Genomic DNA, 26,176 nt, shown 5'->3' with positions numbered 1-26,176 from the left:
TTTTGTGATGCAAAGAATCTCTTGTAGTGTTTCCTTTTACAAGCAACGTGCAAGGTTAACTGTAATTAATCCTAATAATGCTTTTCGCTTTGTTCTCTTGCTTCTTTCTTTAGAACCAAGCAATGTCATTTCGATTCTTATTTCCTCTGAGTTTCTGAAGATGGATTCTTTAGTGAGTATATAACAGATGTGGGGTTCTGAGCTATCGAAGCTGTTTCCAGAGCTCCTCTCACAAAAAAACCTTCCTAAATACAGACAATGCCCCACTCAAGTGATCATGCGGCTGCTGACATCCATACTGTTTTTGGCGCCAAAAGTTTTAAGATACTTCATTATCACTATTGAGTGTGCTACATCCATATTTTATCTTCCTGTTTTCCTAGGTGGAGAAATGTATTAATTATTGCCACAAGAATATGAGTGCCATCGTAGCCACGCCGTGCAATATGAACTGCATCAATTCTAATCTCCTAACGCGCATAGCGGATCTTTTCACACACAATGAAATAGAGGAGGTGAAGGACAAGAAAGATAAATTTAAGAGGTACTTTTTAAAAATCCTGCTGCCTCGTAATGTAAGAATTAGCCGTTCTTTTCATCTTCCTGCAGTGTTATCCAGATGTTTGCAGTGCAGTTTACGTTGGGCGGCCGTTTGGGGTTGGTTCAGCAGCGGGTGCAAACTGCTAAGTGTGGCAGCTTTCCATGCACGTAGAACACCTCTACTGAAGCGTTTACATTGGTTGCCAGTTGGCCACTAAGCCAAGTTTAAGGTGTTGCTGAATAAAAGCCTGGACTGAGATGCTTAGGGCATCTGAGAGCCCCTTCCACCATATAGATCAGCCTAACAACTTTGATGACCAGAGGAGGCCCTCCTGGTTGTGCCACATCCACTGGAAATGCATCTCATGACCCAGAGGAGGGAATTCTCAGTCATGGCACCATTTTGTGCTATTGTTTTCTTTCAGAGATCCAGCAGGCATTTAGTTGTTAACTCATTTTTATTTATTTATTTTTTAAAACATCTTTATTGAAAATTTAAAAAGTACATAACTATATGTGCACCAGACATGATGAGATGCAAAGGGGGGGGGGAAAGAACCTGTGCAGAAGGGAAAACAAAAAAAGGTGGGGAGAAACCCAAAACTGTATATTTTACGAGGTTGTTTGTGTACTTCACCAGATTTTAACCCATTACAGGATTTGTAAGAATGGATTCCAAATTTCATTGAATTTGTCCATGGCAAGTCTGCGTTTATATGCAGATAACTCATTTTTATAATGAGCGTCTTTTTGTTACCGACAGCAAACTTTTTTGTAAGAAGATAGAGAGATTGTTTGACCTAGATTACCAGAACCCAGATTCTCAGGGAAGCGCAGCAACCCTGTACAGGTAGACAACTGTCCGCTTATTGATCATATTTCAGCATATTCTTCCTTGTTCTCATTGCAAATCTCTCATGCTATAACTTTCTTTTTTAAAAAAATAGGTGCTGCTTATGTAAGAAACTCCTAATTAAGGACACTGAAAGAAGAATCCCATGTGTTCCTGGAAAGATCAATGTAGATCAGCATGGAAACATTATCTATGTACACATAAGGTGCTTCATAAATCATATTGTAACAACATTTTTACAGGGTGTGTTCACAGATTCTATTTAATCTGCATCATAACAGACTTTTTAATTATAATCTGAGTTCTTCCAGGGCTTCAGTCCCAGAACAGAGGTCAGTCCATTAGGGCAATAGTGGCCTTAAAGATGTACTGTATATGATAGTTAAGTGTCACGATCAAGTTATTAATACTAGGGCAGCATGAGGGTCAGGAACGAAGGGTTAGAAAGACTTGTTCCCCTTCATTCCCAGGCTTCTTTCTCGCAGCAGCGATGGCAGGTTAAGAGGGCTGGGGAAAGCTCCTCAGTGAGAGCCAGTGTGGTGTAGTGGTTAAGAGCGGTAGTCTCGTAATCTGGGGAACCGGGTTCGATTCCCCGCTCCTCCACATGCAGCTGCTGGGTGACCTTGGGCCAGTCACACTTCTTTGAAGTCTCTCAGCCCCACTCACCTCACAGGGTGTTTGTTGTGGGGGAGGAAGGGAAAGGAGAATGTTAGCCGCTTTGAGACTCCTGAAGGGGAGTGAAAGGCGGGGTATCAAATCCAAACTCTTCTTCTTCCTCAGCTGCAGGGTGGTCTTTCCCCCTTTGTTCCTCTACTTCCCTCCAGTGGCAGCAGCAGTGACAAAAGTATGGGAAGGCTGCACAGGTAGCCTGCCTGCCCTTTCACTCCTCTTTGTCATCACTGTGATGATGGCTGAGTGCAAATATAGTATGTTTTAATAAGGGCTGTCACCAGATTGACAAAATCTTAGTCAATTATTGAATTGATCAAATTGACATAATTTTTTCTAAAGAGCAAAAACATGTGTTGTCGTGGCCAGAGACATGAAGGGTGTCTCATTTAATCCGGGAATGAATGCCTGTTCTCTAAGAGAGCAGTTAAAAAGTTGTGTCCCCCCATAATAAAAAAAACCAGGCAACAGCACCCTAAGAAATTGGTTAACGTTGTAGCCCTTGTTTTAATTCTTCTGTGCAATTTAACTTTGTCATTGAGGGGGAAAGGGTACAAAACTTACCAGTGGGAATTGAGAACTATTCTATTCACTCTGATCTGCCTGACCACTTGCTCCTCTTTGTATATACAGAGATAAATCTTGGGATGTGCATGAGTATTTGCTGAGTCTTTTTGAAGAATTAAAATCTTGGCGAGATGTATATTGGCGCCTTTGGGGAACTATCAATTGGCTGATCTGTTCAAGATGTAATCAAGTGAGTGTTTTCGGTTACCTCTGCACGCTCCTAACTGTCTCTCCTGGAACTTACAAAGTTAGGTTTTCAAAGTCTGTAGAACAAAGGGTGAGGTTCAACTATTGAACTAGTGGAAGCCTCTGCCTGCACAATGCCCTCCCCTCACTCCTGTGACAAAGGGGGATGCTCAGATGAGCCTCTCACCCCCTTTCCTTGCCCAACTGCTGCCAGTTGAGTCTTAGGTAAAGGTAAAGGGACCCCTGATCATTAGGTCCAGTCGTGACCAACTCTGGGGTTGCGGCGCTCATCTCGCTTTATTGACTGAGGGAGCCAGCGTACAGCTTCCAGGTCATGTGGCCAGCATGACTAAGCCGCTTCTGGCGAACCAGAGCAGCGCACGGAAACACTGTTTACCTTCCCGTCAAAGTGGTACCTATTTATCTACTTGAACTTTGATGTGCTTTCAAACTGCTAGGTTGGCAGGAGCTGCGACCGAGCAACAGGATTCGAACCGCCAATCTTCTGATCAGCAAGTCCTAGGTTATTGTTGTTGCCACCAACTCACACGGAGCCCAGATGGGAGGGGGCTTCGAATGCAACAAAGCAATTATTTTCTTACAAAGAAAGGCTCTTAGCCAGTCCAGTGTACCCTGTACTTCATGGCCAACCTGCACACAACTCACTAGGTGCCAGTTTTCTTATGCTACTCCAAGATCAAAGCAGCTTGGTTGTTTCCCTGGTAGACCCCTGTAACTTCCTAAAACACAGGAACTCTGAGACCAAAACACCCTTCATCTTCCAGACAGTTCTTATAAGTTATTAAGAGTGCAAAGCTTGTACTGATGGACTAATTGCCATAGTCGTACATTGAATTCCTTCCCATGCTTTTGTACATTGAGGATGAATAAGGGATAAATAGTTTGTGCTGAACTAATTTGGTCAAGTCTTTTGAGAATGCTGAGAATGGGCCACCCAGCACTTCATTTAATCAGTGCCGTTTTCAAAGCATAAGAGCAGCAGCAGCTAGTTTGTACATCCTAGTATACAGCTATTTGTTAGAAGACACCTCTATGTTCTGCTGTAAACCCTTTCTGCACCTTAAACTTGGGAATACTTGATCTTGAGAGTAGTGATTTTGTTGTCGTTGTTGCATCTCCCTTGCAGACCTTCCTGTGTACTGAATTCTCCCATTGCCAATACCACCCTCAGCCAGTTGTCTACCCTGGTGTGGTAGGTGCTCTGGGTTCCAATGGTACCGGAGTGTATCCCTGCTGTAACCAGAAGGTTCTGAGATTTGATCCTGCTCCTCTTCCAAAAGTATGTATTTGGGGGAAAGACTCTTTAAAACCTCTTTGATTTTTTTCCACAAGCCACATTCTCTTGAACCGTGTTTTATACACAACAAAAGTATGGGGTGATTCCTGCCACCCCCTAGCCTGGTGCGTTAGGGCCCACAGTATAATTGCCTGAGCTGGAGTCAATATTTAAAACGGTATGTTATCTAGCTAACATGCAAGCTAACTGTACTCTATCCATGAGCATATCTAATTCTTCATCATGGTTAGGTGTGGAATCCTAATATCCAAACTAGGATTGGCCACAAATTAGAATGTGAAACCCTGATTTGAAGCAATCTTTCAAACCATGGCCAGCACTATCCATGATTTGCAATTACGTCTGCGTTAAGGAAGTACCGTATTTTTTGCCCTATAAGACTCACTTTTTCCCTCCTAAAAAGTAAGGGGAAATGTGTGTGCATCTTATGGAGCGAATGCAGGCTGCATAGCTATCCCAGAAGCCAGAACAGCAAGAGGGATTGCTGCTTTCACTGCGTAGCGATCCCTCTTGCTGTTCTGGCTTCTGAGATTCAGAATTTTTTTTTTCTTGTTTTCCTCCTCCAAAAACTAGGTGCGTCTTGTGGTCTGGTGCGTAAATACGGTACCTTAGCTAACGTCTATCTCTCTCTTTTTTTAATGGAAGGGATGCAAAGTAAGGGACCATGTGATTGGCTTGCCTGCTGGAGGAGAAGGTGTAGATGCTGTTCCCTACCAGACTGCTAAAATACTGAACGATCTGACTCAGCACAGAAATGTCATTGTTGTGCCTTTTGAAAAAGACCAAAACAGGTAAGAAAAGAGGTATGTCTTCATCTTTCCTGGGCAATCACCCCACCATTTGGATAGACTTCTTTAGGATCAGTAACAACCCAGTTCATAATATTCCTAAATACTTATTTTTTCAAGTGATTCTGGAATTGGACTGAGTGACGAGAAGAGTATTGAATGTGATGTGCTCTTGGAGCCAAATGCACCGTGGGGCCCCAGAACAGGAGAAATTAATGCTGTGAGTATCCTTCCCCACGTCCATCTGCTTTTCCTTTCCACATCGTTCATATTGCTTGACTGGCTCAATAGCTCAGTAGCTTTGAGTATACTTCTAGGATGAAGCTCCAGTCATTAGGTGTAGATATATGTGTGGCCATCACACAAGGTCCCCGGACGTTTCACCGTCTATTGATTCCTGTGGCACCACTTTATTTCTCGCTGCCACCACCCAGGCCCCACCTGGTACAATACTGAGTCCAGTCAGGGTTAAATTGAAACATAAACTTCTGTTTGTTTATTGCAATTTAACAAGCGTGGGGTTTCATAAACGGTATTGGTCAATTACAATCATGGGGTGCCTATCCAGACCTATAACTTCCGCTACCTGCTCTCACTCACTAAACCACCTCTCAGATATTTACTCGTCTTCCTAGCTTCTAACTGTTCCTGACTCAACTTATTTCGCTACACTGACTCAACCTACCCACAGACTCTATCCCAATTCACTCCCACTCCAACGAACTCCCCCCTTTGCCCCTCCCAGAGCTGGTTTTATAGTCCCTCTGACTCCACCCCCTGGGTCCTGATTGGGTAACCTGTTTAACTATTTCACCTCCAGCACTCTCATATGTTAGCGTCACAGTATATACTGGCCGTGCTCTGCAGCTGATGTGCAATTTGCATCCATCTGAAGGGGTCCCCCCAAGTGGGTGTGAACTTGGATCGATCCAGGGAATCTTACGAGGGGCTGGGGCGGCATTCTGCAAAGAGCTCCTTCACATGCTTGGTACCCGTGTATCCATATTATGGAATTGAACATTGTGTGGAATCTATGTGGACTTATAATCCTTTCTCTCAGAGTAGTGTTTTGAAATAGTGCCCATGGAGGAATGAATATAAATAGGAAATACTGTATCTTAATGGTGGGGGGGGAGCACCTGAGTTAGAATGCAAGCATTCGTTAGTCGGTCACGTGGGCGCTAGTTGGAAATACACACTGTTACGGTAAAATCTGGGTGTGGGGCTGCTCTGCCACCCAGCTCGTCAGACGTAAGTCTGCGGGTCCCTGCGGAGGAAAATGAGCTCAGCCGGAGACAGGAGCAAGCTGCAGAAGATCAAAGTTTATTGCGCAACAGGTTCAAGGCAAGATTGAACCGCGAGAAAGGGGTGACATGAACTTTTGAAACTTCCCTCCATGTCCCAGAATACAGTGCAAAATACATCCCAGTTACATCATGAATACATTAAGAAGAGGTTGGGTTACACAGATTACATCATGAATACATTAAGAAGAGGTTGGGTTACACTGGATTAACATATGGAGGAGGGAGGGGGGAATATGCAGAGCTGGAGATATGCGCAGATAAGCACATCCTGAGTACCGGTGATGAGAAGACAATGGTCCATGTACGCATGGTCTGCCACCTGGCATTGCCCGGAGGAAAGGCTTGGCAGAGTGATTAGACAGGCTTAGGGTCTTGACACCTTGCTTGAGGGATTATGGAGGACAGGGGAGGTGTCATGGAGTCCTAGAGAAATTGAGCAAATTGGCACGCTGATTTTCTATGAATTTTATAGATTTTAGTCCCTTTTGACATTGACAATTGGAAATAAATGGATATATTGTAGCGAAGAAGAAGGTGAAGAAGACATGCCCACGCCCCTTCCGTATCAACACAGAGGGAGGACCGTTCTTAACTGAAAGATGTTTTGGAGTTTCCTTTCATGCACAAATAGGCTGCATGTAAGGTGCTGCTGATAACCCTACCACTGCCAGTTTTAATTTTCCTCCCCCCCCTTCCTTCTCTAGTTCCTTTCTCTGAAAAACTGGACTCTCCAGCTGGTACGTTTGCCCGAGTTATTCTTACTCTATGTGCTGATTCTTTTTGTGTTTTAAATATTCTATATGTGCTGCACTAGTTGTCATATTTAAACCACTGAGCAGCGTGATCATTAAAAAGAAGAAAAAGGTAATTAAAATGCATTGGGGTGGGATACCTATTTAAATGCATCTCTTTTTCAAAAACCACAAATGGTCTTATCAGCCTGCAGCACTGATTCCTAGCACAGCTGTTTGAGTTTTGACTCAAATTTGGCCTAGAAGCTGTGATGTAACATAATTGAGTATTGCAAAATTTGAGACTGAAGTTGTTTCTAGTTAAACTTCTTTAGAGTAAGGTAGGGTAGTCTGTTTTGGTCTCCACCTTTACAGATCAGGAGGAGATGAAGGCTCTTCAGCAAAAGCAGTTAGAGGATGTCAGCTGTCATTCTTGCTTACCTGTCAGGCCTTAATTTTTTTACTGGTTTGCAGAGCAGGGGGAACGAACCTGTGGTCTTTTGGAGAGAAAAAGTGATAGTTGTTATGCTTTTTCCTTGACAACAATAGAAACAACAGTTGTTGCTTTCAGAAGATGATGAATACACCACTGGCTCTGAGGTCACAGAGGATGAAGTAGGCGATGAGGAAGAAGTATACAAGAAACCAGGTATATTCCCTGCCTGTGACCTTGCAGGTGTTCTCTGCTAGCAGTTAGGGATCCCCCCCCCCCCGTGTGTGTCTGTGAGAGAGAGAGTGAGAAGGTTGCCTGTTGAAAAAACAAACCTTGTGGTGATGTGTTTCTTCACTGGTGGCATGAGTGTTAGGAAATGAACTCACTACTGAAACACCCGAGAAGCCCCATCTGTATTGGCATACCACTGGCTTTGGAAGATGCACCTGTTTACAGTGATATTTCCTTGACCTCACAACCAGAGTCTTCTAGTTTTATTTGCTGTGATGTTTTAATGGTATTGTTTCATTGCATGTTTTAATCATGGCTGTTTATATTTCATAGAATCATAGAATCATAGAGTTGGAAGAGACCACAAGGGCCATCGAGTCCAACCCCCTGCCAAGCAGGAAACAATATTTAACGCTTGCGTAATTGTTTTTTATACTTGTAAACTGCTTAGAAGCTTGTTTTGGCAAGAAGCAATATATAGATAATGCAAAAGTGATAAATTAACTGGAGTTTGCTATTTTATTTGATGACGAAAGTCACTGCACAGGGAGACAAATCTGTCACACTTTGCAGTACTGCTCATATTTCCTCTATAGATCAGCCGTGAAGAGAGAGAGAGATTTCAGAATTGCATCAATTGGCTGTCTTCTTTCAGTGTGATAAATGGGAGGGGTGACTTATAATTGACTTATGCATATTATTAGCAGGAAGAAAAGAGCGGTCAAAGAAATCCCACAGACATCCAAAGAAACAAGTGTCTTCACCCAGTGTTCAAAAGAAGGAAAAGAATCTGGAGAAGGTAGATCCTGAGAGATCTTATCAACTATTGTGCAACCTTTGCGAGGACATAAGTCTGGCTATTTCTCTGTGGACTCATCATATACCTTTGTTACTTTACTGAGGACAGCATGAACTTCATTTGATTTAGTTTTTTAACCTGGTCCTGAAGATCAAACTGCATCCAGTGAGAGTTGCTGAAATCTTTTATCAGTGTACACCTGGGGATGATCTCCACTGAACTCAGTGGCACTGCCTTCTGAGTAGACATGGATAGAGATGCACTGTTTCTCAGGTTGTAGTGCTATGGTGAGGTAGGGAGGATTGCATGGTGATTGCTCTGCTGCATCCAAAGTCTTGTCAGCCTGTTGTGGGTCTGGGGAGAGGGGAAGTAATGTCTGCTGTCAGAACACAGCTGGCAGTATATCTGTTCCTGTGGAGCTTTCCACTTGTATACTGAGGACTCTTTCAGGTGAATAAGTACCATTATGTCAGTGGTTTAGGACTTACTCTGCTTCTAGTGGCCTCTCTAGCCACTTTTAGGATTGCTCTGCCTACCCATATATATCTATCTGCCTCCAGAATCTGTTGCAATATTCTAAATTTGACTTTAAAACATTATTTTTTAGAAATTAAAAATGCTTTTATTTTTGCTTTGAGCAACTGTGTCTTGAGTAGAATCCTATGCAGTTTGGCAGCTTGAAATTCTAAAGAAGTAACATTGATCTAAGGAATTTAAGCCCTCCCACCAGATGTCAGAGAGAACAACTACCAGACTTTTAGAAGACATCTGAAGGCAGCCCTGTTTAGGGAAGCTTTTAATGTTTGATGCATTACTTTTTAATATTTTGTTGGAAGCCGCCCAGAGTGGCTGGGGAAGCCCAGCCAGATGGGTGGGGTATAAATAATGAATTGTTGTTGTTGTTAATTCTGCCTTTCTTTCGACAGACTAATTCCAGAGATGCATCTCCTTTTATGTAAGTATTTCAGCTGATTTTTAAAGGAAATGCAATTAGAATGCTTTGGCAAATCCATGAAGCATAGGTTTCTCAGTGGCTATTAACTATTATGGTTAAGCTGAGCCTTTATGTTCAGAGGTGGCACACCTCTGGATGCCAGATGCAATTTAGGTTCGTTCTTCGTTTTCCTGAAGATTAAATGGGAATCCGGTGCAGTCAATTCAGCAATGATAAAGAATGCTTTTAGGAAAAGATAGTCCCCACTCATTGGACTGGTGCACACACACAATGCCAAAACATAGTTCTTGTGCTACAGGTATGAGACTTTCACTCGTGTGCTTCTTCCTTCCTTCACAGTCTCAGTTAGTTTATTCCTTGTTCAAGAGAAAAACTAAGTCCTGTTTGGGCATTCAGTCTCCTTAGGTGAAAACAAACATGCGGCCGTGAACAAGGATGCACTGCCAAGCCCTGTGCACCCAAGCATCACTTTTACACTGTTTAGAGCTCCCCAAGGGTTTGAGGGTGAAAGTGGGATAGAGCCCTTCTACCTATGGAGGCTCCCCATTTAGTTTAGAACAGCACACAAGGAGTTTGAATGCCCAGATAGTCTACACCTGAACTGACAAAATGTGGCTGGTGTATCATCTCCAAACTAGAACTAGAAGCCAGCTTTCAAACAGTAGTTTGCATTTCTGGCTTGGATGCAATGGCAAACTAACTGAACATGTGAGGAGGAAGAGGAGGAGGAGTATGTGAGCACAAGGCTTATTTCTGGCGTGCCAAACCATGGTTTTGGCATGACGACTGAATGGATGACTTTGCCCCACATTCCAGAGGTCCCTGCAGAAAGCAAGATGTACCTTCAAGTGAGAGCAGTAAACAATGAACGGTGCCTGACTTTTGAACAAAACAGTGTTGATTGCTTTGGTTTTTGTTTCTCATGGCTTCTTTGCTGTTTAATTAGTGTGAGCATGCAGCAGAATAAGTGGGACGCATCCAGATCACTTAGATTCAACCAGGATGCTCAGAGAGAGGAAGGTAAGATATACATTGTCTAAACATTTGCCTGACTTACATGGTGTAGCAACAGGAAATAAATAAAAGCTTCATTCCACAGCTGCGTGAATATGGATATGTCAGGGTTCCATGAGAGAGAAATTGTGCCTGTACAGTCATACCTCATGTTACGTTTGCTTCGTGTTACATTCTTTCATGTCACGTCCCGCGGTGACCCGGAAGTAGCAGAAAAGGTTATTTCCTGCTTTCGCCACTTGTGCATGCGCAGAAGTGCTAAATTGCACTTCGCGCATGCGCACAGGCACCAAATTGCGCCGTGCACCTGCGCAGATATGGCACTTCAGGTTGTGCTCTTTTCATGTTGAGAATGGGCCTCTGGAACGGATCCCGTTCGCAACCAGAGGTACCACTGTACTTCCTTTTTTAATGCCAATGGAGCCCTATAGGCATCATAAAAAGTAACTCTAGGGATATAAACTTGACAAGCTGAACTGAACTGCCTCTTGTGCTTTCTCTGATGTGCACAGAATGAGCTCCTATGAAAGGAAGCTTCTCAGGTCATGTCACTTCAACCACCTTAACAGAAGAACTTGCTAAATGAGGCACTTCTGAAATTATAGAATGAAGGGCACCTTGTGTATGTAGCATATGCGCAACAAACACGCAAACTGCTCTATGGCGGCTGGACATTGCAGCTTTGTAGTGTTGGGGCAGGGAGGTTCTCCCAGCAGCAAAACCCCAGCACCTTACCAGTCTGCATTTCCCAGTGTTATTGGGAGGGGGGGCATGATTGTTAAACTGATACAAAGGTAGATGTAGGAGTGACATCTTTGCAAGCGTGATTGGCAGAAGCAATTGTACCTCTTCCCCTTGCTTTGCAACACTGGTGTTGGCAAGGCACAAGAAAAGCCCTTTCTGATCCTCTGTTGCTATTTCATGTTGCTTGCAGATCAGCGGAGGATGGTCGAAATAACCGGACACCTAATAAAAATGAGGCTGGGGGAGCTTGACCGGACAAAATCGAAAGAGAACAAAGAAGTGAGTCTGGGGTTGGTGCTGGTGGGAACTCTATCCCACGTCACCCTTGGTTAGCAAGACTCTACCTCCTAACTTGCCTTTTGGTGCATGCATTAAAAAATAAAGCACAAGTTGGTTAATACTTTCTTGATTTGTCTATTGCGACTTTCAGTCTGCAGCTGGAATTTATGCAAGACTAGAAGCTCAGATCAGGGCAGCGGCACAGGTCAACACCCGCCAGAACGTCCCAGAAAAAAATATGAGGTAAACCCTTTACTGTATTTTTGGTTTCTATGGAAGCCGCCCAGAGTGGCTGGGGAGGCCCAGCCAGATGGGAGGGGTATAAATAAATTATTATTATTATTATTATTATTATTATTATTATTATTATTATTATTATTCAAATGGGGTGGGGAGGAAGAGACAATAGAAGCAAGGCGTCTTGAAAAAATCTTATCAAAATGTTCCTCTGCCAAACCCTTTTTATGAAACGGCAAGCAAGACTTTCCCCTACAATTAGGGTATCTCCACTCTGACACAAAATCTCCCAGAATGTTCTGTGAGCTGCTGCGACTTCATTTAATTTGCAAGACCTGTACCTGATTTAGGGATTTTACTTAGGGGTCTCTTGGTACCAATATATTCCTTTTGCTAATTATGCATTACTTGCTTGCTTTGGTTAGTTCTAAACTTAAAAAGCACACCACCCTAACTGGCAGTTATTTTTATTTTCCTGGTGCTGGTGTTATAATGTTCTAGTCTAGTTAATATCAATACTAAATCACTGGTGACAATGTGCAGATGACCAGAAGTCACTGAAGTATCAAACCAGGCATAGGCAAACTCAGCCTTCCAGATGTTTTGAGACTACAATTCCCATCATCCCTGACCACTGGTCCTGTTAGCTAGGGATGATTGGAGTTGTAGTCCCAGAACATCTGGAGGGCCAAGTTTGCCTATGCCTGTATCAAACGAACTGTTCTATAATTGGCAATTAACTGAGTCGGTTACAATCATTGCTGTGAATAACTTTCAATGGTACCTTTTGTCTGTGTGTGTGTGTAAAAAAACCCATGTATTTCTCTTAAATCTAGGATTAAAAGTCGCTTTGGCCAGGGCCGTCCCACGTAGAAACAATTGCACACAAAGCCGTCAAACAGAAGCCAAAGCACTTTTCTGCCTCCTTGGACCGCACTGGACTCCGGAACCTGGGCATGCCTCTTCCTAAAGCTTTCAAGTGACTGAATGCCATGTAAATTATTCTCTTTTTAATGAGTTGTAAATACGCCATTTCTTATATTAAACCAAGTGCATTTCCCCCCCTGCCCCCCACCAAGCAATGGTGCACTTATAAACCTACAAAATGAATTTAACACCCTCATTTTGTTGAGGGTCGGAAAGAGTGGTGCTAACAAATTGGGGTTATTTCATATTCACGTGCTACTGAAATTTTGGGAGTGAATCAAGCCTTGGCCTTTTATCGGCGTTCTGTCTGGATACTGTGTGGCTCTCGCTTTTTCTTGCGCTCCACTGGAATGGCTGAGGTGAATCTTGCTTGTGCTGACTTGGCTTGTGGGGTGGCTCCAAAGAGGTAGACACCTCTTGCCTTTTTAATGTAGCTTAAGTTTACACTGAATAAAGATGGCTAGCTGCTCCTTTCCCTCTGGCAGGAAGCTTCCTGGCATCCAGGGAAGCTGGGCATGTTGGGAGGTGGTTCACACCGAGGCTTCTTTAGTGTTAAAGGACATAGCCATTCCTGGAAAAGGAAGAGCAATTGAGCATGGGAGAGTATCATGCTCTCTGCAATCCATAATCCTTAGTGGGTACAGGTGACTCTTGCTGAGCTTGTGTTTGGCTGCAGGACAGTGCGGATGAACAGAGCAGGGCCAAATATATTTCATGCTATACCTCCGCTTGGGCCATTTTCAGGAGTTGCGCCTAACCTCATAGGTAGCCTACATCTGATAGAGAGCACATCCAATATTCTGAAGCAAATACAATTGTGCACGTTGATGGATTGGGAAAAGGCTGCTTGCAGGCTGTCCGTTGCACCTGCTGTGGCCCCAGTTGAGTGGGCAGCAGTTCAAATGCCAAATAGTCAAGTGCCACTACTTTTTGCTGGATGTAGAGTTACTTTGCATTCTGAGCATGATGCATTCTTTATACCATTTTTATTCCACTTTGTGCTCATCCAAGAGGGTCCTTTATCTGCATTTTGGCACAAGGGGGTTTCCTTCTGTTGTTGCCTGTGTTGTACATTTTGTATGCATACACCTCTTTATACAAAAAAATTTTGCAGAGGCATTTGTGCGCAAAGGTCTTGCTTTGTCGGTCTGTTTCTGAACTTGCATTGATCACTCTAGCTGAGTTAAAGAAATGGAATCCATCTTGTAGCAATTCTTGAAGAGAGTAGAGGGAAATCCTTTGTTTTCAGTGACAATTCCTTTCTTTAAAAAAAAAACTGGCAGGAGACAAGAACAAGAACTGGATGTTTCAAACTGCGGTCATGGATCACACTTCCCTTTGCCCCTACTGAGCTATATCTCTCCCACAGCTCAATACCCTTTCAAAATGAACAGTCTTGATTTTTAAGCCACCTTGCCCACTGACTGAATTTGATTACTAAAGCAATGGTCTGGTTTGCATGTCACATTAAACTGAAGTTTTAAAATAAACTATGTTTAAATGTGAACAAAAAGTGTGGAATTGTGAATGTTTTGTTCCCCTTAGCCATGTTACTGAGAATCAAGCCTTGGCCTGGCTTGTCATGTCATGTCAATCAAAACTGGGCTATGGTTTGTTTCTTCAAAAACCACAAGTAGAAGCCCTGGTTTGTTCTTACTAATGGTGGTTTATTTAGTGAAAGAAACCACGGAACCTGATTCGAATGACACAACAAGGCAGGCCAAGGCTTGTTTCCTGGCAGGAATAATCCACCCATAATTTTGACAGCATGTGCTAGTGGGAACCAGGCGAATGTATGAAAGGAGCCTGAAAGGGTATCTTCTGAACTGGAGCATAAATTCTGTTTTTCCTTGTCATCTGCAATGATGTCTGCTATGCCAACAATGAAAAAGTACCCAGTGACTCTTAGCTGGCTTCATCTTAAATACGTCCAAATACGACTAAGCAAAGCTATGGAAAGGTATTTTGGTTTGTGTGTTATGCCACAAAGAGAGAATCTGGTTTCTAGGGTCGGGAGTCCTCACAGTGTATCCATTAAATTATGACAACAACAATAATGGAGCGAGTGTCTAGTTCTCATGACTGAGACTTGGAAAGTAAGCTGCTGTCTGTAAACAAGTTGTAGACTAAGTATGATGAATGATATTTTATAGTAATAAACTCAAGGGATTTTTTTTCTTCTCAAAGCTGTGTAAAGAGATGCGCCAAATGTTTGTGCTTAAAGCAACACTTTGTCAGATGTTTAGTGCACACACAAAAAATCCAAATGCGAGTTAATAAAGTTGAAGTAGCATACCATTTTCATCTGATTTATTGTGGGTTCTGTGTAGGGTGCCTTCAGTATTTTTCTCCACCCTCTCCTGCCAACTTCCTGATCGTTTGGGCCAGAGGAGCCCCTGCAAAAGTCACAGGTCGATAGCAGGGCACATGGCTTTGCATAGAAAAGGTTCCAGATTCAATTCCAGCAGTAGTTCTGGGGAAGATTTCTGCTTTAGATCCCAGGGAATTACTGCTAGCCACAATAGCCAATATTTGGCTAGATGTAAAAAGTAAATGAGCCCTGGACGGTTAGGTCCAGTCAAAGGCAACTCGTGATTTGGTATAAGGCAAATTTGTATTCAGTGTTTTGCTACAGCAGCATAACGTGTTAAAATACCAAGGTTGTTGGTATCATAAATGGATGTGAGCTGATTGAACTCTGTCAAAGATGGAGCGAATGGGTCCCTAGGACCATTGCTGACTGAATTAAGGCAGGAGCCAAAATCATGATTGCTTTACTAGACTACCAAAAAGATGGGAGGTGCCACTGCTGCTGCCTGATTGCTCATAAGCACCATAGCAGGAGCTTGCAAGATGCAGGAAGTAGACTAATAGGCATTGCAGGAGTTGAATGGCTTCTGCAGAGCCTTTCCCATAGTAGCAGAGAAGCCAGGTGGCACTGGCCAAATATCCCTACGTGGCCTAGCTGATGCAGGAGGTAATTTGGATGACTCCTGCATGCCAACTGGGGAAATGGGTAAGTGTTTTCCGCCACTAATGACCAGCACACAACATCATCATAATTCATCTGTGATGCCACAGGGCGAGTTTGAAAACAGAGCTGAAATTGATCGGCCTGTATAGCCTGCATAGCCTGAATAAAGGACATTTTGCAATGGTTACTTTAACGTTGCTCAGCAAGGGAAAAGCCCAAACGGCATGTGTACATTTTGCTAAGAGTTCTGAAACTTAGTAAGGCAGACTTCACGATCCTGTATGGGTGTGCTGAAACACATTTGGACTGCATCATTTTAAAATATTGAAGTGAAAATGCCACTTACTGCAGGCCAACATCCACCACAAGTCAGTTCGACATGCTTTTTGTATTTGTATGTTCTCATGTAGCAGAAAAGTCCAATTCAGTTAATGGCTAACATGGTGGAAAGGCCTGCTACTAACTCATTCTTATGGCATTGAAACAAATTCATAGAATCATAGAGTTGGAAGAGACCACAAGGGCCGTCGAGTCCAACCCCCTGCCAAGCAGGAAACACCATCAGAGCACTCCTGACATATGGTTGTCAAGCCTCTGCTTAAAGACCTCCAAAGAAGGAGACTCCACCACACTCCTTGGCAGCAAATTCCACTGTCGAACAGCTCTGTCAGGAAGTTCTTTCTAATGTTTAGGTGGAATCTTCTTTCTTGTAGTTTGGATCCATTGCTCCGTGTCCGCTTCTCTGGAGCAGCAGAAAACAACCTTTCTCCCTCCTCAATGTGACATCCTTTTATATATTTGAACATGGCTATCATATCACCCCTTAACCTCCTCTTCTCCAGGCTAAACATGCCCAGCTCCCTTAGCCATTCCTCATAAGGCATCGTTTCCAGGCCTTTGACCATTTTGGTTGCCCTGGTTGGTGAATAAAAAAATTAAGAAATCTGTGTATTTATACTGGCATTATCTCCCAAGCTTTGCATTGCATTGGTGGTGTGCTTCTGAATAATAATAATAATAATAATAATAATAATAATAATAATAATAATTTATTCTTTATACCTCGCCCATCTGGCTGGGTTTTCCCAGCCACTCTGGGCGGCTTCCAACAAAACACTAAAATACAATAACCTATTAAACATTAAAAGCTTCCCTAAACAGGGCTGCCTTCAGATGTATTCTAAAAGTCTGGTAGTTGTTTTTGTCTTTGACATCTGGTGGGAGGGCGTTCCACAGGGCAGGTGCCACTACTGAGAAGGCCCTCTGCCTGGTCCCCTATAGCTTTGCTTCTCACAGTGAAGGAACCGCCAGAAGGCATTCGGTGCTGGACCTCACTGTCCGGGCAGAACGATGGGGATGGAGATGCTCCTTCAGGTATACTGGGCCGAGGCCGTTTAGGGCTTTCAAGGTCAGCACCAACACTTTGAATTGTGCTCGGAAACGTACTGGGAGCCAATGTAGGTCTTTCAAGAGCGGTGTTATATGGTCTCGGCAGCTGCTACCGGTCACCAGTCTAGCTGCTGCATTCTGGATTAGTTGTAGTTTCCGGGTCACCTTCAAATGTAGCCCCATGTACTGCGCATTGCAGTAGTCCGAGAGAGAGAGATAACTAGAGCATGCACCACTCTGGCGAGACAGTCCGCGGGCAGGTAGGGTCTCAGCCTGCATACCAGATGGAGCTGCTAAACAGCTGTCCTGGACACAGAATGCATGAAACAGGTTCTACAAAAGGCTTAGTCAAATACAGTTAACTCCTAAATGTACCTATAAGGTGATTCCTGAATGGATTTTTTAATTATAATATGGTGGGTCATTATAATTACATTCCTATACCACCATTTATCCAAGGATCACAGGACAGTTTAAAATATAAACACACAATACATATAGTAACAAAAACCATTCCCCCCACCCCCCTCCGATTAAAAGCGCAGAGATTGCTTAATTAGCCAAAGGCCTGGAAGAGGAATGCTTTTCCCTGGTGCCTAAAAATATATGATGAATGTGCCAGATGAGTCTCCCTGGGGAGGCCATTCTACTAACGGGGAGCCACTGCAGAAAAGGGGCATTCTTGTGTCACTGCCCTCTGGATCTCTCGTGAAGGAGGCACACGAAGAAGAGCCTTCAATGATGATCACAGGGTCCAGGCCGTGAAGAGGTGGTCCTTGAGGTGTTGCAGTCCTGAGCTGCTTAAAACTTTATAGGTCAAGACCAGCACTTTGAACTGAGCCCAGAAACTAACTGGCAGCCAGTGGAGTTGGGCCAGGATCAGTGCGATATGCTCAAATGGTCTTGTTCTCTTTCGATTTTGTCCGGTCAACCAACCAACCTGTCTGCAGAATTCTGCACTGGCTGAAGTTTTTGAACAATCTTTAGAGGCAGTTTCATGTCTAATGCATCGCAGTGATCTAACCTAGGGGTTACCAGAGCAGATAACAGACATTTGGAGCACAGCAGAAGGAAGCTGATAGAAGGCGCTCCACACCACAAAGGAAGCCTCAAGCGATAGCAAGATTTCTAGAAGTATCCCCAAGATGCGCATCTGCTCCTTCAGGAGGAGTGTAACCCCATCCAGAGCAGGCAGCCTCCCATCCATCCGGTCTAGGGAACTGCCCACTAACAATACCCATGTCTAAGCAGGGCTGAAGGGACGCGGGGGGCGCTGTGGGTTAAACCACAGAGCTTAGGACTTGCCGATCAGAAGGTCGGCGGTTCGAATCCCCGCGACGGGGTGAGCTCCCATTGCTCGGTCCCAGTTCCTGCCAACCTAGCAGTTCAAAAGCCCGTCAAAGTACAAGTAGATAAATAGGTACCGCTCCAGCAGGAAGGTAAACGGCGTTTCCGTGCGCTGCTCTGGTTCGCCAGAAGCGGCTTAGTCATGCTGGCCACATGACCCGGAAGCTGTACGCCGGCTCCCTTGGCCAATAAAGCCAGATGAGCTCCACAACCCCAGAGTCAGCCACGACTGGACCTAATGGTCAGGGGTCCCCCTCTTTAAGCAGGGCTGAGCTTCAGTTTGTTGGCTCTCGTCTAGGCTATTGCTGAGGCAAGACAACGTTCCAATACATCCACTGGCCATCAGACTGGTAAGACACGCAGGGACAGTGGGAGGAACCAGCTGGGTAACCACCAAAGAGGTCTCAGAGCCCAGGGAATGGTGGAGGGATGGTGATGGGTGGTCAGATTGAAGAGACTGGGAAGAGGTGTTGGAAGCTGAAAGGGGTAACAGGGCTCAGTGAGCTGGGAGAGTCTGGCAGAGAGAGAGCAGAAGCAGAATCCAGTGAGTGGGAGAAGGGAGTTGGGAGAGTGAAGTCATGGGTTGTGGAGTTTGGAGTTTACAGGGTTAAAACTCCTTGGTGTCCTGTATCTGGGGAGGGGCCTGAGGCAGGGCCATATGTCACAGGCTTTGTCTGAGTTGTCTGTGAGAGTTGCTTTCACTTTTGACTGAGAGAGAGAGAGAGAGAGACACACCATGAGAGATGTCGGAAAGCTCCGATGAAATGAGACTGATTTATGGCTTGTAAATAAACGCTTTTAGAGATAGCAACGAACTGTCTCTGGACTTGATTTATCCCTCTATCTCACACGGACGGCAGGACCGCTGCAACTCTGCTTTCCTGCCCAGGTCAGCCTCAAGCCTCAAGCAGAGCTGCGCAGCGGAAGCGCTGACTGGACGACAGGATTTAATGCCCAAAATGGGTGCCCCCTCCCTCTTACTCCCAGAACCAGGAGAAGTGTGAAACAGGAAAAGCAAAGACAGGTTGCAAGTGGACACAAAGTGACTGCTTGCAAGAAAGCCTGGGGAGGAGGCAACATAAGAAAGTTGGGGAGCAGGGGCTTTTAGTTGGGGAGCAGGGGTTTCATGGAGTAGGACCTACGGGGCATAAGCTGCTGTGCTCATTAGGCCTGAAACCCAGCCAAGTCTCTGAAGATAGGTCAGACAATCTGGAGGAGGCATATGAATTTATACTCCCAGAGCGAGAACAATAAATAAGAACTGGGTCCAATTTATCATATCCCAGACTAGTTCCGAGTCATCCAGGTGAGGCTCTTAGCTTGCAGCTTTGGTAAAAAATAAAATAAAACTGGAGCACTGAGGCAACATATATAAAAACGAATGAAAAGTCGTCACAATCAGTTTAATGAAGTGCACAGAATAGCAATCGGTCATGTCAATAAAAATAAAACAATTAATTTTACATCAAGTGTGCTTTATTTCCTCCACAGGTATTCTGTTAAATAAAGCACCATATATATATATATATTTATATATATACTGTCAGGCCACAGCTAGAGGATTCTTTACAGAATCAAATTTCTTGTGGTTGTTTAGTATACAAGTAAACTTAATTTTGATAATAAAAACCACAGCGATTGGAGGCAATTTGCCTCTATTGTAAGGTACAAAACTGGCACAGAGGACACCATATTATACACAGTAAAAATGCCATCAGTTTAAATTACATCATACAGGGTGAGGAGACCCTGTTCTCCCAGACAGCCATATTAAATGAAAGCCACTACAGTGAACTTTGAATTACATAAAACATATTCATTATCTGATTGCCCTTTAAGAAAGTGTACGGTAGATGCTAATTTTTTTCCTTTTTAATCTGGAGTTCTGCCTGACCAAGAATTAAGCATATAAATTTAATCTTGCAATTCAAGCAGAAAGCACTGGACAAACTGAAGCACAAAACAGAAATAAGCAAAACTTATACAAACAGCATTTTTGAAGGGGGGAAAAAGACTTTAAAAGCAGACATGCTCCTCTATTGTCAAGAAGCAGCTTGGTTTCCTTTGCCAGATATCCTCGAAACCACATGAATCGTAGACTCAATGGTCCTGCAAAGGATGTCTAAAATGTCTTGCTGCTGCTGCATGTGACTCAAGAGTCCTCTGGAATGGCTGCAACTGAGCGACAAGCCAGACTCGGGGTCCTGCGAGGCTTGACCTTCACAATTCTTCAAATCTGTGAGGTCAGACAGAACAGCAGAAATGGATGTGGAGGGGAACTCTGCGTCATCCTCAACTATGTTGGAATCCTTCGAGCTCGGCGGCTCTTTCAGCTCTTTACATTCTTCAAACCTACCACTGCCTGGCTGCTCCTCCCCATGCTGCGATGACCGGGCAGCTAGCATCATGTCTTCCGAGAACGAAGACGGAACTTCCATCCGGTACTCTTTAACGGAGCTGTTTTCCGGGGAGGGCAGGTCCTGCTCCGTGCCCGGGTCAATGATGGAGGAGTCTCTTGTCTCATTATCTGAGGTGCTAGTTGGAGTCAAGGCCTCCCTAGGTTCAGTTTTCAGGTCACTGATGCAACTGTCTACTGTGTGCTCCTCGTCGCTGCTAACCCGTCTTCTTTTTACTGGAGTAGCTCCTTCATCATCTATAAGGTCGAAATACAGTATGCTGTCATATACACATCTGATTTGCTCCATAGCAAACTTCTGACATTCGGGGCAAAGGGACTTTTCCCCTGAGCTATGGTTCGATCTTAGATTCAACAAGAGTCAAAAATTGTCTTCACCAGCTACTGGGCAATGCTTGCAACTAAAAGATAGCTCAGCTAGTCACCCACATTTGGCTCGGGATCTGTCCAGCAATTGATATCCCTTGGCAAGAAAACAAACAAACTGGCTGCCCTTGGGTTAGGAAATGGGACTGTGCTTTCTAAGGAATCACCCGGCCTCCTGGGTATAGTATTGCCTATTGTGAAGGCGTCTCACTGCACCTGTAACATCTTTACCCAGGAGGATGTCATTACTCATATCCTGGGTGTGTTTATGGCCAATATATGGGTATCCAAGTCAGAGTGGGAGATACATCCAACATGACGCATGCTCCGAAACACAGGCCATGGCTTGGTTTGGACACAGCTTCCGCTTACCTGTGTAGCAACATCAAAGCGCTCCAGTTTTACACCTGCTTAACCCAGTTAGCTGCTTAAAGGGGGGAGGTGCTTGGCATTTCAGGGACATCAGTAAGAACATTGGGCAAAGGGGCAGCAAGTAATCAATATAAAGGGAGTTAGTGAAATCTGAAAATGCAGTTAAGAGAAGCCAAATCAGCATCTAGAGGGGTGGGGAGTCAAGGACCACTCCAGAACAAACCTTTAGTTTTTCTTTCTTTGGCTTCTTGCTCCTGCAGCGAGTTCTTCTGTTGTTGGCAAGTCCTGCATTTGTTTAACAGTTCTTGCAGTGTTGGAATTAGGGCAGCATTCAGCTGTTTGGGGGTGTGCACGGAAAGCAGCAAAGTGAGGGCTCGAAGGTCCTGGAAAAGAAAATCCAGAAAAATCCACTTACTTAATGAAGATCCAGTTCTTAACTCTGAAAGATCTGACGTGGGAACATTGAAATGCTGCTGAAAGGATTTTAAGATGTCTGCATCCTGGCAGAACGGACATCTGAATCATTTTATACTATGACAATTTTAAACAAGCAACCTATGCTCAGATAACTTAATAGGATGCCATGAGAGAGGACAGGCCATACTGACCACACAGTTTTATTAGGGCTCCAATGTTCAATCAAATTAAAAACAAATGTTTAAGCAATTAATAAGGTGCCCTGGCTAAACAGGCACATTTCATTTTTTAAAAAATTTGGAAGATAAATATATAAAACACAGCATCTTGAAAGAGGCACCCTCACCTCTAAGCATGATGTGTGCTATCACATATGCACACATGAATGATTTGAATGAACACCAAATATGCTCACTGCTTCACTTTTTTTTTTACCCATATGAAAATGTTTGCTAACTGAATCAATGGCTTAATCAATTAAAGCCTGCACGATTATCTTCACCCAGCCTCCTCAGAACAATCTGAATGTCTACACAGGGCTCACTGAGGGGTACTTGCACACATTCATTAGTTCTAGCTACATGCCCTGGCTTCCTTATCTAAATTTTGCCAAGACATACCAGTGAAGTCACAGCTCTGGTTCAGAGGTAACAGTATTAGCCCAACAAATCATGGTTTCTCAAACTATCTTGTATACCTTCTTGTGTTCTCTTGTGTGCCTGATTTAGGCGTTTCCATTTCTGCTCGCTAAACCACAATATCCCACTAGGTCTGAACCAAGAAAGTGGTGGTTTAATTGCTGATTACAATTCAGGACATGAGACCGGCATCAGTCCTGGTACTACTCCATGTGCCATTCCTTTTCCAACTTGGAATACTGAGAGCAATTTCCCCTGCCCATCTCAAAAAGAATATAGCAGACCAAGAGACTGTATAAAGGCATCTTTTTTAAACAACAACAACAACTCAGTTATGACTTTTGGATACATACACTGAAGGCACAGCAGAATGAAAATAAACCTCTGGTATTTATTTTAAGCCGAAAGGGAAGGGGGAAGAGAGGTAACTTACCCCATTTAAAGTGGAGCTTGCTTTAAAAATTTCAACTCGCTGATTGGCGAAATCTGATTCTAAGCTCTGATACTGGTTGATCAGATTTGTAACCAAATTATTGATTACTCCAGCACAATTTGCTTCAGAAAAAACCTGCCCTTGCACCTGTAAAAAAATCAAGCATGATTTTTAAACTTGGCTCATGAGACACAATTGATTCAAGCGATCACAGTTCTGCTGTCGACACAGCTATGGAAGTGGTATGTGTGCTTTGATATTCCTTCATTGCCGAGGGTTGGACTCAATAACCCCCAGGCTCCCTTCCAATTCTACAATTCTATGATTCTGTGACTTATTTCAATTGGTCAGTGAACTGCAGAAGTAGCAGCCATCTGTGTATTCTGTCCTCACGTTCGCTAGGAAGTGTGTGGATTTTCTTCCTTAGATAATACGGAAATACGAAAGACCTTTCATCCCACTCCCTACTGAACAAACTCAGCAGAAGCTCTATCCTTTGAGCAAGGTGATTTGTAAAGTAAAAGGAGGCTTCACCTCAACAAACATCCTACCTACAGTCTAGGAGTCCACCCAGCAACTTACAGCTGAGTGTTCCTTTTCTTCAATCACACCAAGCCTATGTGTAGTTCTAATTCAGTGGTTTTCAACCAGCATGCTGTGGCACCCTGGGGTGCCTTGAATGATAGGAGTGCCACGGACAACACTGGCCTGTCCCTTTTTCCTTCCCTTCCTCCTCTGATGCCCTCTCATCTCAGCCTCCCAAAGACTTGCACGACTGTGAGGTTAACATATGTGAGTGCTGGAGGTGAAATAGTTAAACAGGTTACCCAATCAGGACCCAGGGGGTGGAATCAGAGGGACCATAAAACCAGCTCTGGGAGGGGCAAAGGGAGGAGTTCGTTGGGAGTTGGTTGGAGTGGGAGTAAATCGGGATAGAGTTTGTGGGTAGGTTGAGTTAGTATAGCGAAATAAGCTGAGTCAGGAACAAGCTAGGAAGACAAGTAAATATCTGAGAGGTGGTTTAGTGAGTGAGAGCAGGTAGTGGAAGTTATAGGTCTGGATAGGCACCCCATGAATGTAATTGACTGATACAGTTTATGAAACCAAACGCTTGTTAAACTGCAATAAATAAAGAGAAGTTTATGTTCCAATTTAACCTTGACTGGACTCAGTATTGTACCAGGTGGGGCCTGGGTGGTGGCAGCGAGAAATAAAGTGGTGGCACAGGGATCAATAGACGGTGAAACGTCTGGGAACCCTGTGTGATTGGGGGCCCTTCCTCCTCTGATACCCTCTCATCTCAGCCCTCTCATCTGAGCCTCCCAAAGACTTGCATGACTGTTTGTTGCAGCAGCAGCAGCAGCAGCAGCAGCCCTGGCTACAATCCCCCCAGGCAAATGGTGCCTCTGGGGCTGGCCAGAGGGTACTTCCCAGGCCCCTGTGGGGCAGTGTGAGGAGGCACCTCCCTTTAGGGCAGGGGAAGGGGCAGGGGCAGCGACTGCCCAGAGGACTCCCAAGGAGAGGGGAGAGGAGGCTGAGGGAATGCTCCACAAGGCAGGGTGTTTGAAAAGGGGTGTGAGGCTGCCAGCTCCGCAGGCAAGGGGTGACGTAACTGGGCTCCTGAGCCCCACAGGGGTGCCACAGAAAGAATGTAGTCAAGGGAGCCGTGGACACAAAAAAGCTTGAAAACCTCTGGTCTAATTAATCTGAGTCAAAGCTTTGTGAGGGTGCCCTGAGCAACTCACACACAAGATGCCTGATGGACATACCTTGAGAAGAAAATGCGTTAAGAAAGTGTACACAACGTTGTTATTGAGGAAGGTCCTTTCATCCATGAGGATGCATTTAATGTATTCTGCAAACACAGGGTCCTCGCACAGGAGCTTGATGCAGTTCTTTGACATGGCAGACTGAAGGAAGAAAGAAAAGGAAGGCTGCAGTCTTTTGCACACATGCACCAGACAACACTTATTCACTCCAGCAGGGCTTGCGAAGGCAGCTTAGCAGAGAAGTGCTGCACAAAGTTGCCACGGTTCCTCAGCACTTGCAGGCTGCTGTACCAAGCAAAAGGTGTTTGCACAGGAAATAGCAGCACCTGCTGGACCGCTTATACCTAGAGCTACATTGGTTCACAGTGGGACGTGGGTGGCGCTGTGGGTTAAACCACAGAGACTAGGGCTTGCTGATCAGAAGGTTGGCGGTTCGAATCCCCGCGACGGGGTGAGCTCCTGTTGCTCAGTCCCTGCTCCTGCCAAACTAGCAGTTCGAAAGCACATCAAAGTGCAAGTAGATAAATAGGTACCACTCTGGCAGGAAGGTAAACGGCGTTTCCGTGCGCTGCTCTGGTTCTCCAGAAGCAGCTTAGTCATGCTGGCCACATGACCCAGAAGCTGTACGCTGGCTCCCTCGGCCAATAAAGCCACAACTGGACCTAATGGTCAGGGGTCCCTTTACCTTTACCTTACATTGGTTCTCATGTGGTAAACGGGAAGCTGGTCTTATGCAAAGGTCAGACTCTCTAGCCACCTAGCCCAATGGTGTCCCTCCAACTGGCAGCAGCTCCAAAGAGTCTCAGGCAGGTAGAGGTCTTTCACAACATCTGCTACCACAGATCATTTTAAGTGAAGATTGTCAAGGACTGAGAGCAGCTTGAGAAGCACACCACATTTTACCTGAGTTTGGCAAAGCTCAGTCCAAAGTTTGGGAAACAAAGCTAGATGAAGAGGCAAGCCTTCGTATGCGACGAGGACACCTACAATTTGGAAAGAGAAGCAGCAGTAATTTCAGCGGGTTGGAACATTCGCCAAAGGTTTAAAACATTTTAATACAGATCATGATAAATGATCAGCAATATACAAAAAAGTTATACGGTCTCCACCTTTACTGTCCTTCCACTGGCAGGTGAAGACTGTTTTATTCTGACAGGATTGGGGGAACTGGCTGTTTTTAAGAGCATTCATTCATTCATTGAATTTATATACTGTCCTATACCCAGAGATCTCAGGGCGGTTCACAGAATAAAATCAAAAGATAAAACCACAAAATACATAATAAAAATAAAAACAACCCAACAACCCCCCCAAAAACACATTTTAAAAGGGCTGTGCTGTTTTTACTATCTGTATGTTCATAGATTTGCTTTTACACTATATAGCTTTAATTCTATAATACCTTAACTACTTCTTAACCATTGTTGTTTATAGATTTTTAGCTTTTTTATTTTATCCATGTTATTTGAATTTTTGT

General features: G+C 44.2%; 2 protein-coding genes across 5 annotated transcripts in view; one reads left to right on the top strand and one right to left on the bottom strand.

Annotated features, from left to right (window-relative positions):
* SANBR (SANT and BTB domain regulator of CSR) overlaps positions 1 to 14,058 on the top strand; it is a 35,149-nt gene extending 21,091 nt beyond the window's left edge. For 2 of the 3 annotated variants that reach the window (XM_081903976.1, XM_081903978.1), the window contains 16 exons: positions 114 to 172; positions 384 to 544; positions 1,304 to 1,390; positions 1,488 to 1,598; positions 2,696 to 2,819; positions 3,963 to 4,115; positions 4,779 to 4,924; positions 5,042 to 5,141; positions 6,933 to 6,965; positions 7,509 to 7,608; positions 8,328 to 8,422; positions 9,349 to 9,377; positions 10,324 to 10,397; positions 11,326 to 11,414; positions 11,566 to 11,657; positions 12,488 to 14,058. In XM_081903976.1, the coding sequence (XP_081760102.1) occupies positions 114 to 172; positions 384 to 544; positions 1,304 to 1,390; positions 1,488 to 1,598; positions 2,696 to 2,819; positions 3,963 to 4,115; positions 4,779 to 4,924; positions 5,042 to 5,141; positions 6,933 to 6,965; positions 7,509 to 7,608; positions 8,328 to 8,422; positions 9,349 to 9,377; positions 10,324 to 10,397; positions 11,326 to 11,414; positions 11,566 to 11,657; positions 12,488 to 12,524 (1,490 nt within the window). In that variant the 3' untranslated portion in view covers positions 12,525 to 14,058. The remainder of the gene's footprint in view (positions 1 to 113; positions 173 to 383; positions 545 to 1,303; positions 1,391 to 1,487; positions 1,599 to 2,695; positions 2,820 to 3,962; positions 4,116 to 4,778; positions 4,925 to 5,041; positions 5,142 to 6,932; positions 6,966 to 7,508; positions 7,609 to 8,327; positions 8,423 to 9,348; positions 9,378 to 10,323; positions 10,398 to 11,325; positions 11,415 to 11,565; positions 11,658 to 12,487) is intronic. The other variant, XM_081903977.1, reaches the window with a different exon arrangement.
* Positions 14,059 to 19,672: 5,614 nt separating this feature from the next.
* USP34 (ubiquitin specific peptidase 34) overlaps positions 19,673 to 26,176 on the bottom strand; it is a 98,499-nt gene continuing 91,995 nt past the window's right edge. For both annotated transcript variants that reach the window (XM_081903570.1, XM_081903571.1), the window contains 5 exons: positions 25,603 to 25,682; positions 24,700 to 24,840; positions 22,931 to 23,077; positions 21,666 to 21,825; positions 19,673 to 20,941 (listed from right to left, as the gene is read on the bottom strand). In XM_081903570.1, the coding sequence (XP_081759696.1) occupies positions 20,331 to 20,941; positions 21,666 to 21,825; positions 22,931 to 23,077; positions 24,700 to 24,840; positions 25,603 to 25,682 (1,139 nt within the window). In that variant the 3' untranslated portion in view covers positions 19,673 to 20,330. The remainder of the gene's footprint in view (positions 20,942 to 21,665; positions 21,826 to 22,930; positions 23,078 to 24,699; positions 24,841 to 25,602; positions 25,683 to 26,176) is intronic.

Source organism: Podarcis melisellensis (genome assembly GCF_964234715.1).
Source record: "Podarcis melisellensis genome assembly, chromosome: 3".
Taxonomy (NCBI): Eukaryota; Metazoa; Chordata; class Lepidosauria; order Squamata; family Lacertidae; genus Podarcis; species Podarcis melisellensis.
Note: the sequence above shows the minus strand (reverse complement) of the source record. Positions and strands in the feature narration are given on the sequence as shown.